The 10373-nt window shown below is 44.4% G+C and overlaps 2 protein-coding genes across 2 annotated transcripts; both read left to right on the forward strand.

The window, feature by feature from the left end:
* Window positions 1-4108: 4108 nt before the first annotated feature.
* On the forward strand, window positions 4109-4819 carry LOC108194670 (uncharacterized). The gene has a single exon (XM_017361624.1). The coding sequence runs from the start codon at window positions 4109-4111 to the stop codon at window positions 4817-4819; it is 711 nt and encodes a 236-aa protein (XP_017217113.1).
* Window positions 4820-5307: 488 nt separating this feature from the next.
* LOC108194669 (uncharacterized) lies at window positions 5308-9672 on the forward strand. Its single transcript, XM_017361623.1, has 4 exons — window positions 5308-5631; window positions 6022-7415; window positions 7560-8656; window positions 8888-9672. Exons 1-4 carry the CDS (start codon window positions 5308-5310, stop codon window positions 9670-9672), a joined length of 3600 nt encoding a protein of 1199 aa, XP_017217112.1.
* Window positions 9673-10373: the final 701 nt, after the last annotated feature.

Consider the following 10373-nt stretch of genomic DNA (forward strand, 5'->3'; position numbering starts at 1 on the left):
TACGATTACTTTCCCAGCATATCCTACTCCTAGGCCCTGTCGTAAAAACATGTATATTAGTTGCATTGGTGCTCCACCAGGACCACCACCTTCTCTCACAGAGAACACAGGAAACTAGGACATGAGTTCCAAATGCGCACAGCTCAGGCATGCCAATTTATTATAATTTTATTAGTATAAATAAGTATTGTTGTATCATCAGGTCATGCTCTGCAGTGGGAATACTCTCATTGCATCTTATGTTTTAACCTTTATAAGTTCAACAACTTGTTATATATTGTCATTTACAACTGCTTTTAATTCTTGTACTCGTTCTACTCAACATGTGCATGGATGTTCAATGCATGTTATAATGACTTGTTTTCCGAGGGAACTTTTGATTGCTAATATTACTATATGTGAAGTTAACAGCAGAAAAACTTGCTTTACGAACATTGGATTCTCCAAACTGGAATGGAAGCTCGGTTGTATCACCCCGGGTTAATATTTGAAGTTAAATAAGGTTACAAGAGACTCCAACTATGGGAAATGAATGGTGGTGTGTTTCCACTACCCTTAGCGATTTGATTAACAGTTACTGTAAAAGTGTTGCTAGGTAATTCTAATTTACATTACGGTGTTGTTTGGCAATCGATTATAATTTTTACTGTTTGGTAAAAAATCAAGGAAGTATTTAAAACAAACTAGGATAACCAGTTTTTGTTTGAAAACTTCTACTTATTTCTCGAACGGTTTAATCATATAAATTTTAACTTATTTATAACTTTTTAAATTCACTCAAACGGCTCTTACATATATTTCAGAAAAAAATAAAATAATTCGTGGAAACATGTGTGCAAGTTTATATGCAATCTATCGAAGCTAAACACAGGATGTACAAAAAACACACAAATCTTAACTTGTTTCCGAGTACTAGAAAGGCATATGAATAAGTTCTTCTCGTCCAGAATTAATTAATCGGACTTATCTTACAATTTAGAAATAAATAAATTATTTTCGAAAAAATACATAAATATGTATCTTTTTCTCAAAATAAATACTTAAGTGTTACATATAAATAATACTAGTTTATAACCCGTGCAATGCACGGGCGGTTATCATATTCGTTATTTTATCGTATATATTTTAAATTTAACTAATTTTATTATGAAAATAAAATTATGATAAAATAATGTAGTTAAATAATTTATTTATTTAACAGCTGAATAAATTCTTAATAGTTAAATCCGTCAAATGGCTAATTGAATATTAGATCGAACATAATATATTTTAATAAGAATGTTTAAATATGTTTATTAACAAGTGTTTTTCTTTGAGTAATGACATGCACATATATATACCTTGTCTTAATTATTGGTGGTCGATTGTTTCAAAATTATTGTTTTATTTTCTCCATCTCTTTTATCTCTTTCTTTTAAATTATTTAAAGTACTTGTTTTTTTTTTGAAAGCATTTAAAGTACTTGTTATTCCTATTTTAAAGATAAATTTTTTCACAAAATACTCTTGAACTACCAGTAATTCCCATATTTGAGTAACTAGTTGAGAAGCCGCGCGTTGCGGCGGCCCATAAAAATTATATTAATGATTTAAAATTAATATTTGTAGAATAAAATAAATTTAATATTGTAAATATCTCGATGCAATACCAATATTATTAATACATAAAATTGCAAAATTGGATTATAATTCATGAATGAAAAAATAAAAATAAATTTATACATGTAATTAACGATTTAAAGCAACTTTTCAATAACTTAGTAATCTGTCATGATTCTTAGATATCTATTTTTCCGCCCGCCATTGACACTTTTGATGCCACCCACGTATATCAAAAAACCAACAACATCTATACATACAAAGATAAAATTAATATAATATATAAAATATGGAGTTTAAGATCTTGTAAATATATGCACACACATATCTATATATTAATAATATTTTGTATGGACAAGTAAATACGTGAGAGTATATCTTTGTCCTTGATACAAACATTAATCATGTGAGTGACTCCTTTCTCCGATTCCTCCGATGAAAAAAATATATTATAAAAGAACAACCAACAAACATATCATTTAAAGTTAATTATTGACTGTTATGGCCAAATATCAACTCGGCGGATGATTGCGTAGACCTCGCCTCAATTTACGGAAAGGACCAATCTCCGGGAATGTCCTCGCCCATTATACGGACCTCGCCATCTATGTGGCCCAGGAAGTGAGGACCAGTAACAGATGGACCCGGGTCAACAGAATGGTCCTTGCCCTTTAAGGGTCCTCGCCCAGTATGGACCCCCGTCCTAGGCAGGTGTCAGACCTCGTAGGCCTAATGACTAGCGGCCCAAGTCTTCAAGGAGTCCTCGCTCATTGTTGGAGGATCTCGCCCAATGCCTACCTTCCTCGCCCAATGCGGAAAGGTCCAAATACGCCTGGTTCTCAGGCCTAATTATTATTGTTTAATCTTGGGCCTAAGCCCACCATCAGCCTCGCCCTAAGAGAGGACGGAGGGCTAGCCCATACAGCCGATTCTAAGGAGGTCCACGTGGACTAGAGCTGGTCAGCCCATCTAGTACCATGCTCCTTGGAGGAGGCTGGGCTCCAGAAGTCCATATCCGTCTGATCTAAGGCGGTGGCCCATCGCTGTAACCAAGGAATGAGAAACCTATTCTGATTAGGTTACTTGTTCCCCAAGAACTACGTCTGGCTTGATCCTTATAAATAGGGTACGTAGGCACATCGTTTGGGGATAAGTCATAACCCTTGCAAGAGCGAATACTCCTTCGATCTTGTGAGAAACCCTGATTCCCTGAACGATCTCAGACAAACCCAAAATCACCACCCATACTCCGTCGTCCGCCGTCATCGTCCACCACAAGTTCCAGCAACCCTCCCCGAATCTTGTTATCACCAGATTCCTCCGTTAACAATTGGCGCTAGAAGGAGGGGCTTTTTGACATCTATTGGAGGAAGGATGTCTCAGGATACGAAGAACGACGCTATGGATGAGAACTAGAGGGCTAAGGTAGATCCAACCGTCATCGAGATTACTGATGCGCCACCACCGCCATCATTCGACAATCAACAATCCCTACTCAATACTCCCTTGACGACCATACAAGCACCCATCATGATGTCCAACACCCAGATCTTCGATACCTTCGCCGCCTTCACCAACACCATGAACGTTGTTACCGCCCGCATGGACTCAATGGAAGAAGTGGTACAGTCGTTACCAAAAAACATCGGGAGACCGAACGAGCAAAGCCGCCATCAATACTCTGGAGAGGACAAGAACAAGGGAAGATCCTCTCATGGAACCCATCATCATGGGAAAGAGCCCGTCACCGAACCACCAGAGTCACACAAAAAGGCTGATGACAGGTTCCGGACTATGACACCCCGGAACTTGCATTACGATACACCCGGGACACGACGTCCCCCTGAAGACAAAAGACAAGCAAAAATCGTGATTTCCCAGTACATCGATAAATCCTTCACCGAAGAGCAACGTCGGGAGGCCGATAGAAAGCATGAAGAAGAACTTGCCCGGGATATCCGCAGTATTAGGCAGCAACACCGACTAACCGCGGTAAAAACCAAAGCCAAGGGCCATGCTCCACCTCTAGCCGAAGGGAGTAAGAAGATGCATGAAACCTCTACTGCAAGAGGACGCTCTTCTAGAAGTGAAGATACCAGCAAGGGAAGACAGTTGGTGGTCTACCAGGGCAAAAGAAAGCCAGTTTACCCAGAAAAAGCCTATTCAGGAAGTGCCTATAGGCAAAATCACCCTTTGTCACCTCCCAGACGTCGAGACTATCATGATAACTCCTCTCAGGACCATCGCTTGGGTTATCACAGAAACTCACCTCAAGACTATCATCGGAACTATCGGCGCCCCTCGCCCCAATACTACCGTCGCCCAAGAACACCTCCGATTTACTGGAGTTCAGCATCCCAATCTGACAAGCGTTCAACTCCCATCGGTAGCCGAGGTCCGACTCCACAAGGAAACCTTCCTCCTCCTCCACAAGGAAACCTACCTCCTCCGCAAGAAAACCTAGCTCCTCCTCCGCAAGGAAACCTTCCCCCCCACAAGATAACCCAGTAATGATTCCGGGTCTAGAGGGCGTGTCTGTCGACGCTCTGAAAGGATTGCTGGTACAATTTGGGGTGCAAAGGCACACGGTTCCGGAAGAAGCAGCCTCTCCCTTCTCCACCGCGGTACGACAATCTCCCCTACCGGCAACCTTCCGAGGCACAGGAGACCTGAGGTATAATGGAACAACGGACCCAGCAGAATACATTGGGCGCTTTACAACGGAGATGGAATTACACCAGGTATCTGATCCGACCAAGTGCCGACTTTTAGCTTCAACTTTGAGGGGAAACGCCCATCAATGGTTTCAGAAGATCGGACCCAAAAGCATCGAATCATGGGAGCAAATGCGTAGAATGTTTCTTACTCAGTTCCAATCATCAATCCATTATGCCCCACCTGTCACCACTTTGGCCAATATCAGACAGAAAGAAGGAGAGACACTTCAAGCTTATTTCCGAAGGTTCAACGCAGAAGTCCCACAAGTAAGAGGAGCAACTGACGAGACCGTTAAGAATTTTCTGATAGCAGGGGTAAGAGTGGGTACTGAATTCTGGAAAGCACTTCAAAGGAAAGAACCACCTACTTTGGCAGCCTTATATCTCCTCGCAGAGCCATACAAAAGGGAAGAAGAAGCTTTAGCAAGTATTACCAGGCATGACGCCAGTTCATCAAGGACATCTAGGCAAAGGAAGAGGGACAGAACGCCTAGTCCTAGGTAGGAGAAGAAGAATACGGTTAATGTCTTGGATGTCAGACCTGTCTCGGAGGAACGGAACAGCCCATCACACCAACCTAGCCCCATAAGGAGAAGATCAGATATCGATCACTATACTCCTTTAGTTGCTTCCATTGAACATATTTTCGAGGTAAACAAAAGAACAGGGATCTTTAAGAAGCCGAACCCTCTGACCTCGGCTCAATCTAAGGATAAGAAAAAGTTTTGCGCCTACCACGATTCACATGGTCATGATACTCACGAGTGTCGCCAACTAAAGGAGGAGATAGAGCAGCTCATTAGAAACAGTAAGCTGACGGATTGGGTTGTTAGAGAAGTAAGAAAACTTAAGGATACACCCATCATCACCTTGGTACCAGAAGCCGAGGCAGAGGTACCTGCTTCAAGTGACCCCCCCCAAGAACAACCAGAGAAGGTAGCATTCACACGATCTTTGGAGGTCCACATGTGGGGGGAGATAGTGGAAGTGCCATGGATAGGTATGCCAGAGAAGCCAAGCAACCCCCTCTCTCCAATGTCTTCCGCCTTTCGGAGAGGCCACCTAAGCTGTTCAAGGGAGAAGATACTCAGATCATATTTTTAGAAGAGGATGCCCGATGGGTCCATCACCCCCACTCTGATGCTCTAGTTGTGAACGTGAGGATCGGTGCCAGGAACATACATAGAGTGTTCGTGGACAATGGCAGCTCAGTAAACTTGTTGTATTACTCTACCTTCCAGAAGATGGGTCTGCTAGATAAAGACATGACCCATAAGACAACCTACCTTTACGGTTTCACCGGCGACACCGTGAAGGTAAAGGGGACCATCTAGCTTCCGGTGACACTCGGCGATGATTCGGTTTCCGCTACTCAGGTGGCTGATTTTATGATCGTCGAAGCCCCAACCTATTATAATGCCTTGATCGGGAGACCTATTTTGAAAGACATGAGAGTTGTGACCTCCATATACCATCTGTCCATGAAGTTCCCAACTCCCAGGGGGGTAGGTTGTATCAAAGGATGTCAGTACGATTCTAGGGACTATTATAACCGCACCATAAAGACAGCCTCGAAGTTCAAAACCAATATTGACCCGGATGAAAAAATGTTGGACTTCAGCGAGGAGAATGCAGAAGAAACAAAAAGATCCTTCAAGCCACTAAGGTTCACCAAAGCCTCCAACAATATGATTTAAACGGTACAGTTCCCGGACGAAGGAAACCCTCAGCTAGTTGGATGGGAGGAAGAAGCACAGAAGAGGTTAGGATGGAAGGAACCGGAACCCTCCCTCCCTAAACAAACCATACTACAAATCGAAGGAGTTCCTCCTGTGCCAGCTGGCACACTAGTCGAAGGAATAGTCGAGGATGCTAGCGAAGATGAGTCCGAAGAGCGGAAACTGATGCGTGCAAGAAAGGGAAAGATGGTCATGGATGACCCAGCACTACACCCATCAGACTACCCAAGACTTCCCCCAACAGAAGGCGAGAGTTCGAAGTCCGCTGACACAACTGATGAATTGGAAGATGATGTGAGGGACGTTGATCTAGACCCCAGACTACCGGAAACATTACAGAAAGTAGGACCGGTCGAGGACACAGTTGGAATCCTGGTAGATGAGAACGATGCTTCCAAGGTCCTATTCATTGGTGTTCGTCTCGATAATCTGATGAGGAAGAAGATGGTAGAATTTTTGAGAAGCAATATTGACGTGTTCGCCTGGAGCCACGCCGATATGACAGGAATTGATCCGAATGTTATGTGTCATCGATTGAACATTGACCCAAAGAAGAAGGGTATTAGCCAGAAGCGCAGACCCATCAGTGGTGAACGTGCCGAGGCACTTAAGGCAGAAGTCGATAGGCTTCAGAAGGTTGGTCTGGTTAAAGAGGCTTACTACCCGGATTGGCTGGCAAACCCGGTGCTAGTGACGAAGGCCAACGGAAAATGGAGAGTATGCATCGATTTCACGGACCTGAACAAGGCGTGCCCGAAAGATAGCTTCCCTCTACCTAGGATCGATCAATTGGTTGATGCTACTGTCGGCCACGCTCTATTGAGCTTCATGGACGCCTACTCCGGCTACAATCAGATTCCAATGTACGAACCAGACCAGGAGCGCACCTCTTTCATAACAGACCGCAGTCTCTATTGCTATGTTGGAATGCCTTTTGGACTTCTGAACACCGGTGCTACTTATCAAAGACTGGTGAACATGATGTTTAAAGATTTGATAGGAAAGACAATGGAGGTTTATGTTGATGATATGCTTGTGAAGTCTAAGAAAGCACAGGACCACATCAAACACCTTTCCGAGATGTTCTCAATACTCAGGAAGTTTAACATGAAGCTCAACCCGCAGAAGTGCGTCTTTGGCGTGGAGTCAGGAAAATTTTTGGGCTTCATGGTAAATCACAGAGGTATAGAGGCTAACCCAGCAAAGATACAAGCCTTACTTGACATGAGGTCGCCCAGCACCGTGAAGGAAGTCCAAAGTCTCACAGGAAGGGTAGCCGCGCTCAACAGATTTGTCTCCAAGTCAACGGATAGATGTCAAGAGTTCTTCAAAGTTATCAAGGGAGTTGGAAAGGATTTCAGGTGGACAGCCGAATGCGAAGCAGCTTTCCAGAGTCTGAAGGATCATCTTGCCACACCTCCCATGCTCGCTAAGCCCCTCGAAGGTTAGACACTTATCCTATACTTGCCTGTTTCTAATTATGCTATTAATGCTGTCCTTGTTAGAGAAGAAGGAAACTTGCAACTACATGTGTACTATGTGAGCAAAAGGTTGCTCGATGCTGAGACTAGATACACGAATATGGAAAGACTGGTATTCGCCCTACTTCTGGCAGCAAGGAAGCTTAGGCCATATTTTCAAGCTCATACAATCGAGATGCGAACCTCCTACCCTTTACGTCAAGTCCTCTACCGTCCAGAAGCCTCGGGAAGAATGCTGAAGTGGGCTGTTGAGTTGGGGCAGTTCGATATCGAATATAAGCCTAGGAACGCTATCAAAGGACAAGCGTTGGCAGACTTCATACTAGAATTCCCAAATGATCCCGTATTAGTGGACGAGATACCGACTGGCAAGGTGAAAGATAAGACCGAAGAAGAAGAGGAGGCTTCCTACCCGTGGTGGGTAATGAATGTTGATGGGGCGGTTAATCAGGATGGGGCCGGTGCAGGCATCGTACTTACCATCCCAGAAGGAAGGAAATTAAGAAATGCCATACATATTACTTTCCCTGCGACTAACAACGATGCTGAATATGAGGCCCTGATCGCTGGATTGAGGTTGGCAAAAGAGCTCGGCGTGCAAAGAATGACAGTCCACAGCGACTCAATGTTAGTAGTCTACCAGGTCAATGGAGGGTACCAGGTAAAGGCGTATCGCACGGAACCTTACATGAACTTAGTTCGAAGGCTGATTGAAGAGTTCAAAATAATTAGACTCGAGCGAATCCCAAGGGAAAGCAATGCCGAAGCCGACTCCCTGGCCAAAGCCGCATCCCAGAAGGACCTAGGAGTCTTAGGAATGATTCCGCTCGAACTACTTGAATGCCCAAGCGTGCCTGAAGCAGAGGTACATCAGATCGAAACCGAAGAGGCTGTTGAAACATGGATGACCCCGATCTGGTCTTACATCAAGGATAGAATCCTCCCGGAAGACAAAACGGAAGCCAGAAAGCTACGCTATAAGGCAGCCAGATATGTAGATTATAAGGGCTCGCTTTACAAGCGAGGATTCAACCAGCCTCTACTGAAGTGCATAGGAGGTGAGGAATGCAACTACATCCTGAGAGAAATGCATGAGGGAATATGCGGTAACCACTCAGGAGGTAACTCGTTAGCCCAGAAGATACTTTGACAAGGATACTACTGGCCTACGTTGAAGGAAGACGCATTAAAGTTTGCCAAGGCTTGCGATAAATGTCAGAGGTTCGCCAACTACGTCAACAGCCCTGCAACTCCGCTTACATCATTGATGAGCCCATGGCCCTTCGCTATGTGGGGAATAGACCTGATTGGCGAACTACCGAAAGGCAAATGAGGAGTTAAGTATGCCGTAGTGGCAGTTGATTATTTCACAAAGTGGACGGAAGCGGAGCCACTAGCTACCATCACAGCAAAGAAATTGGTTGAGTTTGTGTACAGAGCTATTGTTTGCCGATTTGGCATTCCATATAAGTTGATCTCCGACAACGGAAAACAGTTCGATTGCAAAGAGATGAGAGAGTTATGTGATAACCTCGGAATCAAGAAAGGCTTCTCAGCTGTCACCCACCCACAGTCGAATGGCCAGACGGAAGCGGTTAACAAGATCATAAAACACACCCTGAAGGCGAAGCTCGAAGACAGGAAGGAAAATTGGCCTGAAGAATTGCCTAATGTGATGTGGTCTTATAACACGACTCCTAGGACGACCACTGAGGAGTCACCCTTCAACCTTACATACGGATGCGAAGCCATGATTCTCGTGGAGCTTGGAGCTGGGTCATTTAGGAGAGACAATTTCAACCCGGAAGTAAACGAGGTCAACCACCGCCTCCACTTAGATATGCTCGAAGAGACCAGATCAGGAGCTCAGTTGAGGATTGCATCGTACCAGCAAAGAGTGGAAAGGCACTACAACACAAAAGTCAAGGCTAGGCCATTCCAGGTAGGCGATCTAGTCCTACGAAGAGTCATGCCTAACACAAAGGTGGCGAGCCATGGAGTCTTTGGAGCTAATTGGGAAGGACCATACAAGGTGAGAGTGGTGCTGTTTTCTGGAACATATTACTTGGCAGACATAGAAGGGAGAGACATCCCCCGAGCATGGAATGCCGAGCACCTCAAGAAATATTACCAGTAGACCGGAAGACCCCCTCGTCGTCCGACTCATGTACTCTTTTTCCTTCACTAGGGTTTTTCCCACTGGGTTTTACCTAGGAAGGTTTTAACGAGGCATGGTGGAGGATCGACTCGCAAGAGGGGTGGTAGCTGTTTATGTTTTCTTGTTTGTTTTAGCTTCCTGTTTAGAGTGTTCAAGCACAAGCCTTGGAACCAATAAAATTACTTCCAAGCCTCGAGGGGTAGGGGTTGTACGTGCCCCTTGGCAAAAACATCATCTAAGCGTACTACTATCAATAAATTTCGAACTTTTTATCATATTTGTGTATTTTGTATTGCTTGGAACATGAAGGCCAGGGACAATCTCCATGTTGCATAGGAACCCGTCTACATATGTAATCGAGACATATGCTTGACACCCTCGGGATGCACGGAGAACCGTCTCCATGAGACGGTTCGAAGGAATTCCCATGCCCTGATGGCCCGTACTTCCGGTAGACCATCAGGAAGACCCTCAGGGGTGCAGCTTTGGAAAACCCCCAGGGGTTGGAGTTTTATTTTTAAATGTTTTTTTTTACTTTTCGTTTTGGTTCCCTAAGTATGGTGGAGGGCGACGACCCACATACTTGGATGCATGGGATCTAAGTGGATGATTTCCCTACTGTCCCAGAGGTTTAGGTTCCCCAAGTATGGTGGAGGGCGACGATCCACATACTTGGATTC

This window comes from Daucus carota, chromosome 7 (assembly GCF_001625215.2).
Source record: "Daucus carota subsp. sativus chromosome 7, DH1 v3.0, whole genome shotgun sequence".
Lineage (NCBI taxonomy): Eukaryota > Viridiplantae > Streptophyta > Magnoliopsida > Apiales > Apiaceae > Daucus > Daucus carota.

Coding starts and splice junctions, on each gene's coding strand:
- LOC108194670 (XM_017361624.1), top strand. CDS start 4,109: ATGATTCCGGGTCTAGAGGGCGTGTCTGTCGACGCTCTGAAAGGATTG.
- LOC108194669 (XM_017361623.1), top strand. CDS start 5,308: ATGGATAGGTATGCCAGAGAAGCCAAGCAACCCCCTCTCTCCAATGTC. Junction 5,632..6,021: donor TCACCGGCGACACCGTGAAG/GTAAAGGGGACC, acceptor TAAACGGTACAG/TTCCCGGACGAAGGAAACCC. Junction 7,416..7,559: donor GGAGTTGGAAAGGATTTCAG/GTGGACAGCCGA, acceptor TGTCCTTGTTAG/AGAAGAAGGAAACTTGCAAC.